Genomic DNA, 21,991 nt, shown 5'->3' with positions numbered 1-21,991 from the left:
TCACCTTGGGGGGGGGGGGGGGTGTTTCATTCCTTGGTTACTTCACCGCACGATGAAGGACTTCTATGTCGTGTTAGTCACGGGGGGGGGGGGTGTGGGGGGAAGTTTGACCATGCTTCACCACGCCGGTCAGCACGGGTTGGTGGTGAAGGGCGGGTCCGCGATGGGTTCGGACATCGCTCGCTGCCGACGTTCCCCGCGGCCGCGTCTGTCGCTCCGCCGTCACGGCTCGGGGCTTCGTGCGCTCCGCAAACCGCGAGCGTCCCTCGTGGGTCACGAAGCCCGGCCAAAACGTTTTCGTGAGAAGCGGTGGACCCTGCTCGGGCTGCACCAATCGATGTTTTTTTTGCCGCCGATATTTGCCGGCTCACCGGTTGTTCAACTTTGTTCCCATCGACCGCGCGCGCGCAGCGGGAGCGGTGGCAGCACCCACCCCCCCGCCCCCCCGCTCTCCCCACGCGGCGCAGGCTGAGCGCGCGTGCCGCCACGCCTGGCACCACGCGGCCGCGCGTCGGCTTCGATTTAAAGATGAGAGGCGTCGGCGAGGGTGGTGGCGGAGTGGCCGAGCCGGACGCAGAACGCTCGCAACGCTCCCGTCGGCCCCTACCACCCCCCCCCCACCCCACGTGGCTCCGAGTTCGTTCCTCTATTGGGGACCAACGTTTCCCTGACCGCGACGCGTGCCCTAAGCTGCTGCTTGGCGTATGAATGAACGAATGGTTCTTTCAGGAGAGAGAGAGAGATGGGTTGTGTGTGGGGCGGGGGTGGCGGCTTTGAAGCGCGAGCTTGATAATCCGTCTCTCGGCGCGGCTCGGGGTGGGAGCCTTGAGGGCCGGGGGGAGAGGGCCGGGGGGAGAGGGCCGGGAGGAGAGGGCCGGGGGAGAGGGCCGGGGGGAGAGGGCCGGGAGGAGAGGGCCGGGGGAGAGGGCCAAGGGGAGAGGGCCGGGGGGAGAGGGCCGGGGGGAGAGGGCCGGGAGGAGAGGGCCGGGGGGAGAGGGCCGGGGGAGAGGGCCGGAGGGAGAGGGCCGGGGGGAGAGGGCCGGGGGGAGAGGGCCGGGGGAGAGGGCCGGGGGGAGAGGGCCGGGAGGAGAGGGCCGGGGGGAGAGGGCCGGGGGAGAGGGCCGGGGGGAGAGGGCCGGGAGGAGAGGGCCGGGGGGAGAGGGCCGGGGGAGAGGGCTAGGGGGAGAGGGCCGGGGGGAGAGGCCCGGGGGGAGAGGGCCGGGGAGAGAGGGCGCTAAACGCTTTCAAGCTATCAATTCCGGTTCAGTGATTCTGCACTTGCTCTATTACTATAGTACTATACCGCCTTCAACTTTTACGAACGACCGGGTGTTTAAGGTTAGCGATTTGTCGCATTATCTGGCTGTATAGAAATGAAAAAAATACAATTAATTTACTATGCAATAAAAAAATGTATGTTTGGAATATTAAAGTTGTATTTATTTATTTAGTGTCCCTCTATAACATATGCTACAGGCCCCGCACTAGCTGGACATGGCCAAGGAGGGATGTAGGAGGCCGGGGTCGGGGAGGAGGAGGCCAGGGACAGGCCACGCGACGATTTTGCCTCCCCCCCCCCCTCGCCCCGTCAGAGACGAACCTCTCGATGTCTCCTGGGAGACCGCTTTACCGTCGAAGGCTTACAGTGGTTCGAGGCACGACGACGCCAGGATAAGTGAGTGGCGTTTATTGCAACCGTAAAGCATACAGTAAATTGGTACAGTGTAGTTGCAGCCATAATCTGAAACACACTCGCTGTCATCAAGAAGGCACGGGCACAGCTCCATCGCTGCTCGCGCCAGAAGAACAGCAGCCGTGGCACGCTCGGAACTCAACCCCCCACCTCAGCCGGTTCTAAGTTCTACCATCACCCCCATCACTACCATCACCGCTGTCATTATCATCACCACCGCTATCATCACCACCGCCATCATCAACATCACCACCACCGCTGTCATCACCACCGCGTGGCTTCAGGGCTCCCCCTGGCCACCGATTTGTGGGCGCCACTCCGATGGTGGCCTCGGTGTGTCGCCCTCCATCTCCTCCCTGCACGGGAGTCCCACTCATCATCATCTCAACCTCCTCCTCTCGCAAATGCTTTCCTGCCACGAGCTATCCAGAAAGTCCCGAGTTGTTTACCCCATCCCACCGTTACGTTCCTTGCATTTTCCACACGAACCTCTTTCCCCTCCCCGCGTCAACCCCCACTGTTGCAACCTTCACCGCCGTACGAGTTGCGTTCTCCGAGGGCAGCTCTCTGGGCCGTTTCTGCAACGCTGGAATCACGACCCTGCTACCAAAACACGTCGAGGAACCCGACAAGACGCCGCACGACCAATCTCATCGACCAATCACATCGACCAATCTCATCGACCAATCTCATCGACCAATCTCATCGACCAATCACATCGACCAATCTCATCGACCAATCTCATCGACCAATCTCATCGACCAATCACATCGACCAATCTCATCGACCAATCACATCGACCAATCTCATCGACCAATCTCATCGACCTGCTTCAACGGCCGAGGGGGCGTGGAAGGAGGAGACGTTTCTGCTCTGTGCTAGGCGTGTGCACGCGATCGGCGCCAATTTCAGAGGTCTGCTGGCGGCCACAACGAGAGGGCATCAGGGGAGAGGGTTGGCAGCAGTTTTGCTGTTCCTCCTTCGTTGAAGCAGCCCACACCTAGATGATTTACGACACCGTCCGTAGTTTCTATTGCGTGATTACAATTGTTAATTCCAAGGGAGCACAATTCCGCATTTCGTATGGCTGGGGCTTTGCTGGCTGCCACGTGGAACCACATTACATTGCACTTGCATCGCTTCAAGAGTCCAAGATCACCAGACACTTTAATTCCGTGTTATATCATCATCGTAATAATAATATATCGATATTGTGCTCCATTTTCCAGAAACGGAGTCGCGCTACAACATTACAAAAAGCAAATTAAACAAAACTGAACTCGTAGTTGTTTCTTATAAAAGGGTTCACTGTAAATATTTACAGTGAGTCTCACTGCTTTTACGACATCTGGGACAGCAGGGCTTTGCTTTGCTTCGGCACGGCCGCTGGTGGGGCCCGTGGGGCCCCCACAACACCACGGCCGCTGGTGGGGCCCGTGGGGCCCCCACAACACCAGGGCCGCTGGTGGGGCCCGTGGGGCCCCCACAACACCAGGGCCGCTGGTGGGGCCCGTGGGGCCCCCACACACCAGGGCCGCTGGTGGGGCCCGTGGGGCCCCCACAACACCACGGCCGCTGGTGGGGCCCGTGGGGCCCCCACACCACCACGGCCGCTGGTGGGGCCCGTGGGGCCCCCACACACCAGGGCCGCTGGTGGGGCCCGTGGGGCCCCCACAACACCATGGCCGCTGGTGGGACCCGTGGGGCCCCCACAGCACCAGGGCCGCTGGTGGGGCCCGTGGGGCTCCCACAACACCAGGGCCGCAGGTGGGCCCCAACGGCGTCACGTCCACAACGTGGTGCACCTCCCACCGTTTGCCATAACTCTCACGGCCCCCGTCGTAGTGTGTATATTAATATTCTTTATATTAACAACAACAAAAAAACCTCCCTCGTTTTTACATTTTACTTTGCTCCAGTAACCTAAACGATGCGTACTTCGCACGTGACTGGCGCACATTGAACGACGCCGAATCCTACGCAGGCCGCTCGCGATGCGTTGGACGCGTCGCGAGCGTCAAGACGCGTCGCGTCGCGACCCCCGACACCACGCGGGATCGCCCACCGCCTGCCGCCTCTGCTCGCCTGACTCAGGTTACACGACGGCCGGTGTCGGGGTCGCCACCATTGCCACCGTCGACTAAACCACCCCCCCGGGACGCGTCGCTCGGTCGCCACTCGGCCCCTTATCGCATCCGTGCGGTCGCCCGCGACAATGTTCAGCGCGACACCGCCGCTACGGGATCTCATGCCGTACACAGATGGCCGACTCCCCGCCCCCCGCACGCCCAGGGGCCGGGTGGCAACCCGCGACTTCCCCCAACGCCGCCCACGGACCGCCCCGCCAACGGCGCGGCCCACGGGTGCGTCAGGCTCTGAAGGGGATGGCGTTGTGGCGTGCTCGCTTCTGTGCCGTCGCCTGGCCCCTGGGGGGGTGGAGCGCGTGAGGGGCGCGCGGCTCCCCCACGCCGCCGCCACCGCCGCCGCCCCCGCCACCCCCGCCGCCCCCCTCCTCCCAGGCGCCGGAGCCGCTCCCTTTGCCCAGCAGCCTGCGGTAGCCCTCGGCCGCCTGCTTGCCGTCCTTCTTGGCCTGGCGCAGCACACGCTTCAGCTTCTTCACCTGCGGCGGAGCGAGGGGGCGGGGTGAGACGGTGAGCGTGCGTGGCCCGCGCGGGCCCTGGCTGAACCTCGCGCTTGATTTGCCGTCTACTAAGTCGGTGTTGGTTTGTGCTTGTTTGTGCTTGTTCGTGCTTGTTTCGTCTTTCTGTGAGGCTCAGCCGAGACGCGCGGTGGGCTGACGGCCGCATCTCCTCCCTCGGTGAGCCCCGGCCACACTGGGCAGTGGCGTCCTGACCACGGCCCCCCCCCACCCGCTGCCCGTAGGGCCCCCCCCCCCCCACCACCACCCCCCGCCTGCCTTACTCCGGCATGCAGGAGGAGAGCAGCCGTGGCGGCAATTGGCACTCGGGGAAGGCGTCGACTTGCCTTTTGCTGCAGGTGCCGGTTCTTTTTCTCGAGCACGGAGAGCTGCTTCGTGAGCTTCCGCACGCGGTCCTCCTCTTCGAGCAGCGCCGACTGGATGGGGGCACAAAGCATCTGCAACACAGCCACGTGGGTGGGGAGTGGGGGGGGTGGTGGGAGCACGCACATCGGGTAAATGGGGAAACTCCGTGCGATGGCACAGACTTCGAACTCCCTCCCGCCCTCTCTTTTCCCAAGCTCTAGGAAGCGTTGCTCAATTTCAAGACGCGTTGGTAACTCTGTGACGCGCGTCTACGAAGACAGCGCCGTTTGTTGCTGGCCGCTCGACGCTTTGGGGCTTTTACAGCTGTGTGGCTTTGCCCCCCCCCCCTCTCCACCCCATTCCACCCGCGCGAAACCAAAATAAGTCCATAAAGAATTCCGTGGCGGCCGTGTCGGGCCGTGACGTCTCGCGCGGGCTGCGCGTTTATTTTTAGGGGGAAATTAATTTCAACTCCATCACGGGCGCTGGCTGGCAAATCGCCCGCCGCACCCCGCGAGCCACGTACGGCAGCCTCCGTCCACTCGATCACGTGCCGGCAGTCGCCTGAACCCACGCCCTCGGCCGCCTTTGTCTCCCCCAAGTTGCCCGACATTCACGCACCGGGATAACCGATTTTCGGGGGGGAGGGGGGTGGGGGGACTGAATTGACCTGTCTGGTAGCCCGCGGGCAGGTAGCGATGCCTGCCGGGGAATCGCGGCGATACCTCCGAGCCAACTGAGTCGATGGCGCCCGGCGATTTGAACGCCCGGCGGCAATGAATCCGGCGCACGGGGCGATCGCTATCGAGTTTTAATCCGGCGCCTCCCGCCCTCGTGTCTGCTATGAAACGCGGCTCCCGTTGGGAGCAGGATTCGCGGGACGCGTGGGAGGTGGTGGGGGGGGGCTGCCGGTGGGGGGGAGCGCATCGGGTGCCCCCCCCCCCCCCCGCTGCATGCGGGGACGAAGCGGTCGCTCGTGAATTCCGATGGCACCGTTGGAGTTGACATCGGAGAGGAAACGTTCGCCGGTAATTTCCTGTCTCTCAAAGGTTCACGGCAAATGCCATCTGCACGTGTTTCGCGCCGCGAATGTGTCTCCTCCGCCGCGGGGTAGATTTAGCGAAGCCACGTCAGGCGTGGGAATGAGCAACATCCATCATCAAACTCATCGCTCAGGGAAGGGCCGTCACGGCAAATGAATTTGCCGTGCAATACATCGGGCACGGATTGGGGATTTAAGGAACAGGTCGACAAACGATCGTCACGCAGCCCAAACGGGGAGCTGCAGTTGTGTCACGGAAATAAAAACAAAAATAAAGTCAGCCAAGAAGGTCACCGTTTGGTAAGACGGAGCATCAGATACATATTTTTTTTTTCTATCTGATGCCACCCGATATTGCAATCACGTCAAACGGAATTCTCCGGAATGTCACGCGTTACGCATCACGAGTAGGGTCGAGTTACAGCCCCTCCGCACTCAAACGAGCGAAGAGCAGCAATCATCGGCATTCGACGTCCTGAGCCAGCGGTGGAAATTCCACATGCCCATGGCGAGTGCCAGTCTCTCCACAGTACAGCCCGTCTGTTGACTTCCAGCGTTTTTGGTTTCTGGTTTTATCGAGCACGGTGGGTTGACGGAGCCCGGAGTCAACCTCTGGCCCGGATTCGAACTCGTCAACCATTCCGACTGCGGGTCAGCTGGCGCGCCATCTTCAGCGCGTGGGGCGGTGGGGAGACGCCCGTGCGCTGGCGAGGGACGCGCCATGCCGGCACGGCACGGCACTCGAGGCCGGCACGGCACGGCACCCACACACCGGCCGCCTTTCATGATGAAAGCACCGCCGCAACAAATAGTCGTTTTAGGCTGAGTAGACCTAGAGGCCCCTCCCCCCCCACACCATTTACCATTTAACGCCGTGCATAGGGTCGCCTGCCGGAACAGGCTGGGATTTGGCTCCGGAGTGCGGGTGGCGGAAATTTGATTCGCGCAGAGATCCGGAGCCGGTGTTGCCGGTGTCGAACTTTGGTTTGGCGAACTGCGCGGTTCTGGCAGTGGGCCTATGGTGGGAAAAGGTGGCCACCCACTCTGAGCATCCTGGCCACGAATTGAACCCAGGTCATCAAGGCCTCGTGATTGACTTGGCCTTGCCGTAGACACGCGGGTACAGTGCCGCGACGATTGATCAAACCTGACACCGCTTCGGCGCGATGAAAGCAATGTTGAGATCAATGTGTCCCCAGCGCACCGAGGCTGCTCCTCATCGCAGTCCCTCGGGCACAAGTGGCGGCAGTAGCCATCATATGGCTACTCTGCACCGGTGAATGCCAAGAAGGGTGAAGCTGGCACGCGTTTGCCTCGCTGCTGCTATGTTCCACACGTGAACAATGCCACAATCTCGCCTCTTGGGCTGTGGCCAACGCCATACTGGAGCACAATGTACGCGGGGACGTTGATGTCACCGTGACATCAACAGCACGCTGCAATTCAGTTGTGTTTTGCTGATAACGTTTGGTAACATTATCGTTTGTGCCCGGGCTGCACACGTGTTTGTGGCTGTTGCCTTGGCTATTCAGCGAGAGAAAGGGTTTGGATTAGGATAAGATCTCCGTGTTTATTTGGCCAGCGTAGCGGTCGGCGCGCCGCGCGCTGAACCCAACGACCCGACTCTCGCTCACAGCCAACATCAGCGACAAATCTGATCCCGGTTCTGGGACCTCCCCTAGGTAGACTCAGCCTTAAACGAGCGCCTGGTGTGATGTGTAACCATCGGCACTGGGGATACAAAGGCGCCCGGGGCGTGGCGCTGACCACACCACCCTCCCCCCGCGTCGCATTGACATGCATAGGTGCTCGCTGACAGCACTTGCCGCAACCAGTACGTACGGCTGCAGGGGAGAGCAATGGCTTTGGGAGGGCCTCTGGATGCGGCTTCTCATGCCAGAGGCCCCCCGTGAGCTCTGCGGGCTGTGCCCAGCTGGCCGCGCGTGCTGCTCCCGCGCTGCACAAAGCGGTCCCCTTAGCTCGGCGCCAGCCACTTAGCAGGCGTGGCACTGCCAGCCCCTGGCGAGACCACGGCGCGTGACCCGTGCGTGCCGAGGCAGGCGAGGTCGTTTGGCTCGAGCCCTCGACCTGGCCGAGCGCATGACGGCGTCCTCGCGTCTTGTGATGAAGTTGTTCTCTCGCGCTCGCTTCTTAGGTACCAAAGACAAAGATGCCTGTATGGCCTCAACACACTATTGGGGCAAGGGCTGTTAGCGAGGAGCTATAAATGCGGGCACGGCACGCAAGCTATCCGTGGTAAAGTAATCCTGATTATATTATTTGGGTCTTTCGGTAAAGTCACGTAGATAGGTTATTTATTTGAGCCTATCTAGGTGACCCAAAGAATATGAATTCCTGCAGTCATGAAAGCTTTAATTCAAGATTTAAACCTGATTCATAAAGCATCTGTCGTGCGCACGAGCGCCTTCTCAAGGCGCAGTAGGAACGGCAAATCTCGTTATGTCAATTCCATTTGGTGGCATTTTAAACGTGAAAAAAACCCATCTCAGCTACAGGCGCTACTGGCAAGGGACATCTGACTCTCAGGGGAGCTCATCGCCTTTATTTATCCGGGAAATCCGTATGGAGACCCGAGGCTCGCGCGTTGGGATGTTTGCCCATCCTCATCAATGAGCGTTTTGCCTGCGGTAGAAACCTGAGCACGCGAACAAAATCCACGGAAAGGAAGGCATAACGCGAGAATATCCGTGCGAATGGATCCAATAATCTACCTGCTGTGATGATATCTACATTGGCTACCTTGGGCCAGAAGGTTTGAGAGTCTCACAAATCTGTGTTAATGCACAAACACTCGCCTCCAATGTGCTGGACCACATTGCTGGCTGTTAAGAGCGAGTTTGAATGAGGATGAGAGGCGTGTTGGTCAGGCTGTGCCTCCACCCCAATATCTCCCACCAGCAGCCGCAAGCCCCCTACCACGTGGCCCATCAGCCAGGGGGCTTGGGCCACGTGGTAGGGGGCGTACCCACTTGGGGTGGCAAATGGGATCAGTTTCCACCATGGGCAACATCTCCAACACCGATATTTTACATCAAGTAACACCACGGCACCCTTCCCTAGCGGCGTTTATCTCGCGAAAAGCTTCCGGCGCAACTCTGCGATCAGCACGGAGCGCTCGATTCCCGAAGACAATATTTGCTGGCAATGGCCACCGTGGGCGGTTACCCGCGAGTTATTTATTTTTTGGTGGCATTGCCACTGGAGGACCGCGACCCAAGGGCGGGCAGCCGTGCATGGGAGCTGCCGTCTGTCCCTGCTGCCGCCGCTGCTGCCACCGCTGGCTGCCACCGCTGCTGCCGCTCACCTCGTTGTCCTGCTGCACCTCCCACTCGGGCGAGAAGAGGTGGACCTGCGCGCCCTGCGAGCAGTTGGCGAACTGGAAGAGGCTTGAGAACATTCGGCGCGAGTCCTGCGTCTCCGGGAAGATTGCGTCCTGGAAGTTGACGCCGTGTGGCACGAGGTGGTAGTTCTCATCCATCCTGACAGGGAGCGCAAAGACAAAGGTCCCGCGTGTAGCCTTAACAGACTGTTGGGGCAAGTGCTGTTAGCGAGGAGCACCTGTGAAGGCCGGAACGGCGCACGAGGGGGTGGGTGGCCAGCACCACGCCTGGGGAGCACGGTGTGTGTGTACGCTCCGGTACACACAAAGGTACGCACAGGTACACACTCAGGTACACACACACAGGTACACACACAGCTACGCACAGGTACACACACAGGTACGTACAGGTACACACACCGGTACGCTCAGGTACACAGGTACGCACAGGTACACACACAGGTACGCACAGGTACACATGCAGGTACGCACAGGTACACACAGTTACACACACAGGTACACACACAGGTACGCACAGGTACACACACAGTTACACACACAGGTACACACACACAGGTACACACACACAGATACACACACACGGACAACAATCCCCGTACATACCCAGTCATGGTCTAACCCGGCTTCTGTCCCTCTGTGTGGGTCGTGCCGTGCGTTGTTTACCGCGATGTCCGACGTTTCGCTCTACGAACTTGGGTTCGTCTTCTGCTTATGAAATTTCAGCGGCCCTATCAACTCTCTAACCCGCTCACCCTCTCCCGCACCACGAGCTGGGGCTTCTGTCTGCACGGACGAGCGTGGGCTCCTCCCACGTGTACGCTCATTACTCGTCCCAGAACATCTTAATATGTAGGGGTCCGCAGAGCTCGAGGAGAAGCGTGGCGCCGGCTGACCGCATGGGATGCTGCTGCATCCCCGCTCGTCCTCGGCTCCTCCTCGCGCCTCTCGGGGCGAGCGAACGGATTGCGGTGGCGGCGGCGGCGGCGGGGCGTCGCTGCGTCATGAGTTGAACTCTGTCGTTTCATCGCCGTTCAATCGTCGTCAGCACTGGGCATTCGCCAAATCCAGTGGAAGCCTCCGATGTAAGTCAATGCCGGCTACACCCACCCACCCGCCCGCGCGTACGCGCGCGCGCGAACCTCCCTTCACTCAGTCGCTCACACACTCAGTCGCGCCAGCCTCAAGAGGCGTAAAAATCTTGATTTGAAGCTTTCGCGACCGCAGGAATCCATACTCTTTGGTTCTTTCGGTAAAAGTCACGTAGGTAGAAAAATTTAATAAAAATCAAGAGGCGTTCGCTCGCAGCGCCTCTCGTCTCAACGAGGGGCTGCTCCTGTGTCTCCGCGCGCGTCCGCGACCCTGGCGCGCGATCTCCAACTTTTGTTTTTTGGCGTTCGAAGGGAAATTCTAAGGATTCGGGGGAGGGGGGGGGCAGGGGAAATCCCCGAGGCTCACAGCGAGCGCCAAAGCCACGGTGGCAAACAGGAAGGGGCACGGCACGCTTCGGGCGCGTTCGGGATCGCGACAAGGCGGGCATTGTCCCCGCGCGCCAATGGACGGCGTTTGACGACGGCCCAGGGGGTGTTGACACACGCACGCACGCGCACGCACGCACACGCGCAAAGATCCCCCGCGCGGCCCTAGCGGACTGCTGGGGCGAATGGCGAGCGCCGAAGCGAAAGCCGGCACGGCGCGCGAGCGCGTGGGGTGGCCAAGCACCACGCCCGGCCGCCTTTGTCTCCCTAAGTGGCGACGCTTACACGCCGCATCGGGCGCTGAGTTGAGGTTGAGTCACACTGTACTGTTCGGTTCTTTCGGGTAAAGTCACGTAGAACCGAAGAGCACGGATTCCTGCAGTCACGAAAGCTTCAAATCACGATTCGAGCCACGCTATTTTATCACTATTTTTTTGTATTTTACCACGTAAGGGCCCCCCACTGAGCTGTGTGGCTGTTTTGCAGAACCGACCTGGCCACAAATGATAGCTCAACGAAGCGGCTTGTCGCGTGGAAATGTATTAGCAGCCAAATACGCCAAACGCGCGTTTCTTAAATGTGGAGGGGAGATGGAAAATGCAAACCTCAAACATTCAGGCATCAGCGTCGGGGACTGAACCTTGGGGAAGTCCAGGACCGGTTCAGATAATCGTCACCGGTGTTGGCCGTGAGCGGGAATCGAACCCGGATGGCCGGGTTCGTCGCGCAGCGCAGCGCTAACCGCTGCACCACCGCTCCCCACACGAATGTGCCCCGTGAACACAGCTAATGCTGCGGGGCGGCACGTGCGACCAGCACGCACGCCTCGGCCGCCTTTGTCTCCCCGGTGCTGATGCTGGAACACGCCGGACCAGATGCGCGTTGTCTATTTCATGGCCGAGCGGACCTAGAGGATGTCTCGCGGTGCGTGAGCGGGCTGCAGCTTGCCAGGATTGGCCACCCGCCAAGGCCATCCCATGGACGTCGTCACCCACAACAAGCCCTGGCCACTTAGGGCCCCCCACCCCACCCCCCCAGCATCCTGACTCGCGAAGGCGGGAAACCCCCCCAACAGGCCACGCCCAGAGCGCTCCAGCTGATTAAGCTCCTCCTACAGCACCCGGCCAAGTAGCGGCCAGGGCCCAAAGCGCCGAGCGGCCGGCAACGAACAGCACCGCCAACAGTGGGGGGACATGGATGGAAGTGGCGATGATAACAATGACGACGATGATGGTGATAAGGAGCCGTCCGTAAATGACGTCACGCGATTTTGGACGATTTTTGACCCCCCCCCCCTCGTCACACGGAGTCACAAAAGTCAGACCCCCCTCAGATATGACGTCACAAAGCTCCGCCCCCCACCCCCCCCCAAAATAAAACATGCTTCAAATCGCTTTAAACTATTGTCATTGTAGTGCGTATTTAATGTGGCGCTGCACTCTGATGTTGTAGGAGAAAACATTTAATTAAAAAGTCTATTTAATTAAGTAGAACGTGTTTGTCTATATTTATTTAAAGTTGCGCATTTTGACGTGACGTCACATTTCTCAACACCCCCCCCCTCCTCCTCGTCACACATCGTCACAAATGTCTGACCCCCCCCAGATGCGTGACGTCATTTATGGACTTCCTCTAATGACGCGACGACGGTGCTGCTGCTGAGGACGAGGACGCCGAGGCGCACCTGAGGAAGAAGAAGTATGTGTTGTTCTCCATGACGGTGTACGAGTGGCACGAGAAGTATCCGAGGCCCGTGACGTTGAAGCGCGCCCCGGCGGGCATCTCGAGCATGGAGCCCCAGGCCTGGTCGCACAGCAGCTCCACCTCGGCGGCGTACAGCAGCTCCGAGTCCCCCTGCCACGGCAGGAGGTTGTGCACCCCGTACGAGTCCTGGTGCAGCGCCAGCACCTTGGCCATGACGATGATCTCGGCGAGCTCGGCGCGGCACGCCTCGCTCTGCGGCCGCCAGTCCTGGGGCAGCTGGCAGCCCCAGCAGCCCCAGCAGGAGGTCCACGCTAGCAGCAGCAGCAGCAGCGGCGGCGGGGTCCGCTCATCCCGGGAGTTTCGCGACGTGGACGAGGCCCGGGCCATGTCGACGAGGTGGAGCGGCGAGTCGAGGCTGAGTCCTCCCGCCTCGCTCCCCGTGGGCCGCGGGCTCGTTGGGTGACCTCGCGAGCGGTGACTCGGCTTGGGGTCAGAAGCTCTCTGCAGGGAGAGAAGAACGCGCGGGCGTCCTTCCAGCCAGCACCCAGACAGCAGCAGCAGCAGCGGATTGTGCGACAACCAGCGGCAGCGGACGTGTCGGTCTCAGCCTGTCTCATCTCAGCCACGCTGTGTTCCACCACCACCCCACGGCCCAAGACAACACACTCAGTCACACACCCACTCACTCGGTCACACACACACCCACTCACTCAGTCACCCACACACCCACTCACTCAGTCACACACCCACTCACTCGGTCACACACACACCCACTCACTCAGTCACCCACACACCCACTCACTCAGTCACACACCCACTCACTCAGTCACACACACACCCACTCACTCAGTCACACACCCACTCACTCAGTCACACACCCACTCACTCAGTAACACACCCACTCACTCAGTCACACACCCACTCACTCAGTCACACACCCACTCACTCAGTCACACACCCACTCAGTCACATACCCACTCACTCGGTCACATCCACTCACTCAGTCACACACTCACTCAGTCACACACCCACTCACTCACACACCCACTCACTCACACACCCACTCACTCAGTCGCACACCCACTCACTCAGTCACACACCCACTCACTCAGTCACACACTCACTCAGTCACGCTCCCACTCACTCACACACCCACTCACTCAGTCGCACACCCACTCACTCACTCACACACCCACTCACTCAGTCGCACACCCACTCACTCAATCACACACCCACTCACTCAGTCACACACCCACTCAGTCACACACCCACTCACTCAGTCACACACACACTCACTCAGTCACACACCCACTCACTCAGTCACACACCCACTCACTCAGTCACAGACCCACTCACTCAGTCACACACCCACTCACTCAGTCACACACACACTCACTCAGTCACACACCCACTCACTCAGTCACACACCCACTCACTCAGTCACACACACACTCACTCAGTCACACACCCACGCACTCATGCACCCATCCACGGACACACCCACTCAAGCACCCACCCACGCACTCACGCATCCACCCACTCACTCACGCACCCACTCACACGCACACACCCACTCACTCAACCACCCACCCACTCAGGCAACCACCCACTCATACGCACACACCCACTCACACGCACACACCCACTCATACACACCTTCATCCACCCACCGGACATACACCTCCGATTAGCACGGTTGGCTACGTACGGTGCGAACGAAGTTCAATATCCACACACACATTGCAGGTCACTATACTTCCGATTCGTAATTCGTTTACCTTGGGTCAGATCGTGTCGGTGAAATGTCATTGTGTGAAATGTCATTGTGGGAAACGTCATTGTTTTCACGACACCCCTCCACCACCCGACCGAGGCAAGCGAGTCACGTGGGCAAACACGGCGATTGATTTGGTTGATCAGCAAAACGAGCGAGGATGTCGAGACGCTGGCTACGTTGTTGACAATTTCCATCCGACGCGAGTCCTCAAGATCAACGTCATCGTCATCATTGCCCCTACGCGGCCTACGCCCTTCAAGGAAACGAATCACGAATCGTGACCCTTGGGCGTGAACGCCTTCGCATGTTCTGACCCCAGACGCATCTCTCTCTCTCTGTCTGCTCCTTCTCTCGCACCGCTCCACCGGGGGGATTCCCCACCCCACCCCGGTCATCCCTTCCCGCCCAAGCTCTCGCTATAATACAGCCATCGCCTTTCTCCATTCGAGAGACGCTGCCTACGCTCTTATCGATCACAACGTTGATTATAGTGCTGTTTGTGGCTGGCCGCTCCAGGTTGTGGACCCTTTGCTCTTGCAACTGTGTTTACAACAAGAGCGCCGCTGCTGCTGCTGTACAATGATCACCCATGTGGCCTTCAGTGGGGGGGGGGGGGTAAGTAGCACCAACGAAGGCCGCCCGCACGATACGCGAGGCGTTGCGTGGCCAGCTCCACGTCCTGCCGCGATGTTTACGCACCGCATCAGGTACTCATTTGAGGCCGAGTCGACCTAGGGGAGACCCAAGAGCGATTTCAAATACCCCCACCCCCTAGAGTTATTGGTCGTGGAGCGGGAATCGACGAACTCGGGTCACCGGGGTGTGCGACGCAGTGCGCTAACCACCGCGCCACCGCTCCTCGGTGCTATCGCCGCGCACATAACGCCGGGACGAGGCGTCTGGAGCTCCGCTCACTCCAAGCTGCTGGGCGACGCGGCGCCGCCGTGGGTGGAGTTCTCGTCGTGAAAGGAACGCGCTGGGTCCGTCTGGCGGCTTTGGTGCACCCTCAGGCACGCGCTGGGTCGACGCTCAAAGGGAAAGAAGCTGGCCCCCGGGGCTTTGCTCGCCCTGGATGACGCTGGCGAAGCGGCCTCCCCTAGTGAGCCCCTCGAGAGGAGACTGAGACCCTCTAGAGGAGACTGAGACCCTCTAGAGTGCCACTCGAACCCCCCTTGCACATCGCCCCGATGCCTCGACTCGACTACCTCCACGCCGTCCACCGCGTGCAGGACACGCGAGCCACCCCCGTGACCCCCGTGACCCCCGTGACCCCACCGGCCAGCTGGAGGGCACGCGGGCCACCCCCGTGACCCGCGTGACCCCCCGTGACCCCACCGGCCAGCTGGAGGGCACGCGAGCCACCCCCGTGACCCGCGTGACCCCCCGTGACCCCCGTGACCCCACCGGCCAGCTGGAGGGCACGTGGCGTGCCGCCCCTTGTCGGCGGCCACTACTTTAGAAGCAGCGTCTCGGGCTTTGCGGTCCTCACGGACGCGGCGACTTTGACCAAATCGCTTTTTTGAGTCGCGCAGAAAGGGAAATGAGAGGGGGGGGTCAGGGGGGGGGGCGACTCAGCGAGCCCCGAACGAGAGCCCCTGCGAGGAGTCGAGGAACTCTCACGGGGTGCACGCGGCATTCCGCGTGCGCCCTCCCGAGACGTCGGCACGCACTCGTGGCTAAACGCGCAGCCCTGCAAGTTCTCGCTCTCGCCGCTGTTGTTGAAGCGAGGGGCCTCCATTGCGAGAGGGCGTGGGGGTGCTCGGCACCGCTCTGCCGCGCTTCTCTGATGTTTATAAAGTGGTGGAAGTTACCCACAGTTTGCCCCACCACTGACAACAACCACCACCATCACGCGCGACGATCTGCCGATATCCGCTACTGCTGCCCGTATGCTGCACACTGCTGCTGAGTGGACAGCGGAGGCGGCGTGGAGGAACTTTGCCGCGTGGTTTTTAACCACCGCGACCAGGACTCGAACCTGGGATGCGAAGTCCGCTGCTCGCTGCTCGCTGCTCCCCTCCCCCCGAACGCCGTCCCGCGTTGTCGGTGATTTACAGCCGCAGGAGGAGCAGCAGCAGCAGGAGCAGCAGGAGCGGAATCCTTACCGAGTGATTAGGCAGCCTCCAGCCAGCGCATTGCTCCGCACCAACAGCGTCGGCTGGGATTTTATTGAAGACGACAACAGCAGCAAGAAGAAGAAGAAGAGGAGGAGGAGGAACACAGAGGGCGAGAGACGTTCACGGCGGGGAGCAGCACTCGGCAGAGCACCGCGCCACGACACCGACCCATCGTCTGGTCACGAGCTCGAGGACGACGACGCTGCAGCACCCAGGGCGCGTCAAGTCAACGCTGTCCCACCCCCACTCCTCCTTCCTTCACGCAGGAGACCACGCGCGTCTCCAGTCCTCCTCTCGCAGCCAGCAGCCACGGAAACCTCCTCACAGATTCACTCCTCCACGCCGCGCCTCTCCTCGCCAGCAGCAGCAGCGGCGGCGGTGGTGGCGGTGGTGGCGGTGGGCCATACCTCCCTGTCCCCAGCTCCTCTCACGGAGTTCTTCTCATCCCGTCTGCCGAGGCGGCTGAGAGCAAGGGGAGTTGTTGCGAGCAGGAGAGCAGAGAGAGAGAGAGTGGTGGCTGTGTGTGTGAGAGAGAGAGGGGGGCGCGTCGCTTTTATCAGCCCCGCGGTGCGCCTGCTACCACTGCGCCGTCTGTAGGAGGAAATGCACCACACGTGGCTCTCAAGTCCACCACGAGTCGTGGCACTCCCCTGCGCGAGTTGCGCGAGTGTGGGCAGAGCGAGCGTCTTTGTGTGCGCGGGGGGGGGGAGCCGTAGCGGGGAGCGGTGGTGCAGCGGTTAGCGCGCCGCGCTACGAACCCGGCGACCCGAGTTCGGCCACGAATATCTGAACCGGTCCTGGTCCTCACCTACGTCGACTCGGCCTCAAGTGAGAACAGTACTCGGTGCCACGTGTCAACATCGCCACGAGGAGACAAAGGCGGCCGGAAGTGGTGCTGGCCACCCACCGCCTCGCGCGCCGTTCCGGCTTTCATAGGTGCTGATCGCGAAGAGCACTTGCCCCAAAAGGGTCTGTGAAGGCGACACGGGGGACCTTTGTCTTTGTGAATCGGAGTGACGTCATTATCGCAGCAGCCTCACACTCCATTCACTTACAGGCTGTTGGGGCACGTGCTGAACACGATAGGGGCCGGGTGTGTCCATCATTGAGCCCGGCCGCCTTTGTCTCCCTCAGTCCTAAAGTCGATCGCACATACGCACTGCCCCAGATGCAGCAGCGTGCATGAAAGGCCGAGTCGAAACCGGACAAGGGTCCATGACTGGTGCGGATAGGGGCTCTCCATAAATGACGTCACGCACCTGGGGGGGCGGGGGGGGGGCAGACATTTGTGACGATCTAGATTAGATGCTTTCGTGACTGCAGGAATTAATCTTTGTTTATTTTCGGTAAAGTCACGTAGAAATAAGAAAAGTAAAAATAATAAAATTACATAATATACGACGTTCCGATTGCAACACAAGCAATCATCATCAGGTAGAGGAAACACATAACCGCTGATATATACAGACCTTAAGTCGAGGGAATTAACACAGATATATACCAGGGGACACAGAGAGACGGGGCATCACACTAAATCAAACGGGGTTTAGCTAAATTTGGAAACTATATATAGCAACACAGACGGTCGGTTAAAACACAATTAACGCATAGCGAATTCAACCAAACCATGCGTTAATTGTGTTTTAACCGACCGTCTGTGTTGCTTTATATAGTTTCAAAATGTTGCTAAACCCTGTTTGATTTAGTGGGATGCTCCGTCTCTCTCTGTGTCCCCTGGTATATGTGTTAATTCCCCCTACTTAAGGTCTGTATATATATCTGCGGTTATGTGTTTCCTCTGCCTGATGATGATTGCTTGTGTTGCAATCGAAATGCCGTATATTATGTCATTTTATTTTTCTTTTTCTTATTTCTACGTGACTTTACCGAAAAAACTAAAGATTAATTTGTGACGATGTGTGACGAGGGGGGGGAGGGGGCTGGGAAATGTGACGTCACATCAAAATGCGCAACTTTAAATAAATATAGACAACACGTTCTACTTAATTAAATAGACTTTTTCATGAATGTTTTCTCCTACAACATCAGAGTGCTGCGCCACATTAAATACGCACTACAATGACAATAGTTTAAAGCGATTTGAAGAATGTTTAATTTTTTCTTGGGGGGGGGGAGGGCAGAGCCTTGTGACGTCATATTTGAGGGGGGGTCTGACTTTCTGTGACGTTGTGTGACGAAAGGGCGGGGTCAGAAATCGTCCAAAATAGCGTGACGTCATTTATGGACGGACGGCCCCATACCGCGTTGCGCTGTTAGCCGCGGCCCAGGAGTCGAACCCAAGTGTCTGCAGCACGCGTGTGTACCGTACACGCCACGGCTCCACTGCCTGGTGGTGAACGCTCCAAGTGTCGTGAGTTGGGTTCCGTGCGCCGCGTCAGCTGTGCGCTCGATCAGCCGCTGGTGGCGGAGAGGTTTCAGCCCGCGGGGCCAAGATCGACCGGCGACTTCACATCCCTTTGGCCACACGGGGCAACATTCAACGGACCACCTGCTGCTGCGTCGGTAGTGGCATTACACACTCTGTAATAATAATAATAATGACAAGAACACTCTGGCCTTCAAAGTAATCAAAATATATAAAAGGCGACGTTTCGTGCACGAGCCCTTAATTGCATATGATGAAGGAGGGCCATTGCCCGAATGGAATGTGTTGATGGATTTTGTTAACAGACTACTCGAGTTGATTCATAACATGCAGGCAGGCCTCGCTTAGCGCTCAGAGTTTTGCCAGTAATTCAACCAATGCTTTTTCTTGGTTCTTTCGGTAAAGTCACGTAGAATGGAAATAAAATAATAAAAATGAAACTTTTCATTTTATTTTTATTTTATTTGTTTATTTTTATTTTATTATGTTTTATTTTTATTCCATTATACGTGGTGACTTTACCGAAAGAACCAAGAAGATGAATCCCTGCAGTCACGAAAGCTTTAAATCAAAATTGAACCAATGCTGTTGTTAATATGCACTCCCAGAATGGCGTATGGCTGATAGGACGCGTTAAAAATATATATACATGTTTTTTTTATAGAGGGGGAAATATGGGAAGGTAGACTAGCTGCTTGCTGATGGATCTTGTTACATGCGGAATGTTTTATTGAGGACACAGTGGACGTGCTCAGATGGGAATTCCAAATTCTGCACGCTGTGCGAAGACGGGCGCTGTGGAAACAAAGGTGGAAAGGCGTCGTTCTTGCCTTGTGCTGCCCTAAATAGGCGCTCACTAACAGCACGCGCCCTGCGGATGTGCATGGCTCTGCGCAAACCGTTTGTCGTTGTGTATACCTCAGTGCCGGATTATCGTAGTAGCAAAAGTAGCTACACATGTAGTAGCTACACATGTAGTAGCTACACATGTAGTAGCCACACATGTAGTAGCTACACATGTAGCAGCTACACATGGAGTAGCCACACATGTAGTAGCCACACATGTAGTAGCTACACATGTAGTAGCTACACAAGTAGCTACTACATGTAGTAGGTACACATGCAGTAGCTACACAAGTAGCTACTACATGTAGTAGATACACATGCAGTAGCTACACAAGTAGCTACTACATGTAGTAGATACACATGTAGTAGCTACATGTGTAGTAGCTGCGGGCCCCGCACTTTCAAGGGCCCCGCGCTAAACGCTTTCAAGCTATCAACTCCGGTTCAGTGATTCTGCACTTGCTCTATTACTATAGTACTATACCGCCTTCAACTTTTATGAACGACTGGGTGCTTTAGGTTAGCGATTTGTCGTGTTATCGGGCGTATAGCAAATGAAAAAATACAATTACTTTACTATGCAAGTAAAAAATGTGTTTTAATCAGTATTTATTTATTTAGGGCCCCTTTATAACATAATGCTACAGGCCCCGCACCAGCTTAATCAGGCACTGGTATACCTGTGTGTGTGTACATATTCGCATGCGTTTCTAATTTCCCCCCGACTCGCACCCTCCTTTGCTGGTGGTCTCCAGACAGCAGACTGACAGACCGGTCTGGCGAGGGTCTCCGGGGAGGAGGCAAGGCAGATCGAGACCCCCCCAATGGGGTCTCCAGACAGCAGACTGACAGACCGGTCTGGCAGGGGTCTCTGGGGAGGAGGCAAGGCAGATCGAGACCCCCCAATGGGGTCTCCAGGCAGCGGACTGGGAGTGCGCGAAGCCTCGGGACATTCCACGTCTCGCTGCTGTTGGCAACGAGGGGGCTCAAGCGGGCAAAGCGGCAAGGGATTCCTGCGCGCTGACGGAGAAGCCGAGTCGCCGAGTCTGCGTTTGAGTGTCTGGGATCTGCAGGACGCGGCGGCGGCGGCGGCCCACCGGCGGGCGAGGAGGCGAGACGGTGGCCGTCTGCGAGAGTGGCGATGAAACGCCAGAGCCGCGTGTCAACAAAACACCTCGCTCGAGGCGTCATCGGCGGCCAGGGTGCGGTCGCTTTAACTGAACGCCGCGGGCTGCGCCGAAGTCGATGGGCGAGGGTGGCCCGCCCGTGAGTCCCCGCGAACTCCACCCACGACCACAGCTTCCCGAGTCCCTGCTGGGGACGCGGTGCCACCACCGAGAATCCGTGCCGCCCTCGCGTCTCGCGGGTCGCGGTCGATGCGTTCCTGGGACGATCGCTCTCTCTCCGTCTCTCTCTCTCGCTCTGTCTCTCGCTCTCCGTCTCTCTCTCCGTCTCTCTCTCCGTCTCTCTCTCTCTCTCGCTCTGTCTCTCGCTCTCCGTCTCTCTCTCCGTCTCTCTCTCTCTCTCGCTCTCTCCGTCTCTCTCCCCGTCTCTCGCTCTCTCTCTCGCTCCCCGTCTCTCGCTCTCTCTCTCCGTCTCTCTCTCTCGCTCTCCGTCTCTCTCTCTCTCGCTCCCAGTCTTTCGCTCTCTCCGTCTCTCTCGCTCCCCGTCTCTCTCTCCGTCTCTCTCTCTCGCTCCCCGTCTCTCGCTCTCTCTCTCCGTCTCTCTCTCGCTCCCCGTCTCTCGCTCTCTCTCCGTCTCTCTCGCTCCCCGTCTCTCTCGCTCCCCGTCTCTCTCGCTCTCTCTCTCTCCGTCTCTCCTTTTTTTACGATCAGAAGAAACAAGAAAATGCTCGGTGTAGTCGGCACTTTGCTCCGTTCATCATTTCGTTTTTTTTAATGCTTTGCTTTCTCTCGCTCTCTCTCTCTCGTTCTCTCTCTCGCTCTCTCTCTCGTTCTCTCTCGCTCTGCATTTAGCGCCACAGCGCATGGATTTATAGCGTTTGTTTATTTGTTTGCTGGTGACTTTGCGTATTTCGTATCGGAATCGCCTTCTGTGCTGTCGCTGCTGGCGGCAATAAACGTTGTTTAAAAGTCAAAAGTCTCTCCATCTCTTTCTAACGCCCTCACCTGCACGGCATCGGCGTGCACCTGAAAGTGGAAATGTCAACACGAGGCGCGGTGGTGGGACTGTGGCCGTGAAACCCAAACTGTGGACCATATCGGCAGTCCGCAGAGACCCTCAGAGACACGCAGAGATAGCGAGAGACTCGTAGAGATGCGACGTGACCCGCAGAGATTCGTTAAAGCAAGCCCCTGCGCGATTGTGGCCATGCAACACGAACTCCGCACCATTCAGTGACCCGCTGCGGTAGTCTGCGCTCCTTCAACGCAGGAGGAGGAACGGCGACACGACACGAACTCTCTCTCTCTCTGCTGAAGCCCTCTCGTCGTGGCCAGCAGCAGCAGCAGCAGCAGACCTCCACTTTTGCCATTCAGCTCGTGGACGTCTAGCAAGCCACGTGTGAGAAGAAAACAATCTGAAAGTGTGTGTTTTTTTTTAAATAAACAGAGCGTAAATTTTGCT

General features: G+C 58.4%; 1 protein-coding gene and 1 long non-coding RNA gene across 3 annotated transcripts; one reads left to right on the top strand and one right to left on the bottom strand.

Moving 5' to 3' along the window:
• Positions 1–1,672: 1,672 nt before the first annotated feature.
• Positions 1,673–16,286, bottom strand: CCDC3 (coiled-coil domain containing 3). 2 transcript variants are annotated; one of them, XM_032980216.2, is made up of 5 exons: positions 16,162–16,286; positions 12,260–12,780; positions 9,065–9,239; positions 4,679–4,789; positions 1,673–4,313 (listed from the first exon to the last, which is right to left on the bottom strand). In XM_032980216.2, exons 2-5 carry the CDS (start codon positions 12,664–12,666, stop codon positions 4,062–4,064), a joined length of 945 nt encoding a protein of 314 aa, XP_032836107.2. In that variant the 5' UTR covers positions 12,667–12,780; positions 16,162–16,286; the 3' UTR covers positions 1,673–4,061. The 2 variants fall into 2 exon arrangements, with proteins under 2 accessions (XP_032836107.2, XP_032836105.2); XM_032980214.2 differs by lacking the exon at positions 16,162–16,286 and adding an exon at positions 16,035–16,143.
• A 2,045-nt stretch (positions 16,287–18,331) lies between these two features.
• On the top strand, positions 18,332–21,505 carry LOC142931089 (uncharacterized). The gene is made up of 2 exons (XR_012947098.1): positions 18,332–18,696; positions 20,161–21,505. It is a non-coding gene; the product is annotated as an uncharacterized LOC142931089 (long non-coding RNA).
• The last annotated feature ends 486 nt before the right edge of the window (positions 21,506–21,991 follow it).

The sequence above is a fragment of the Petromyzon marinus genome, chromosome 48, assembly GCF_048934315.1.
Source record: "Petromyzon marinus isolate PM22_M1 ecotype Great Lakes invasive population chromosome 48, UKy_Petmar_22M1.pri1.0, whole genome shotgun sequence".
Lineage (NCBI taxonomy): Eukaryota > Metazoa > Chordata > Hyperoartia > Petromyzontiformes > Petromyzontidae > Petromyzon > Petromyzon marinus.
The sequence above is the reverse complement of the archived record's forward strand: the minus strand, read 5'-3'. Positions and strand labels throughout refer to the sequence as shown.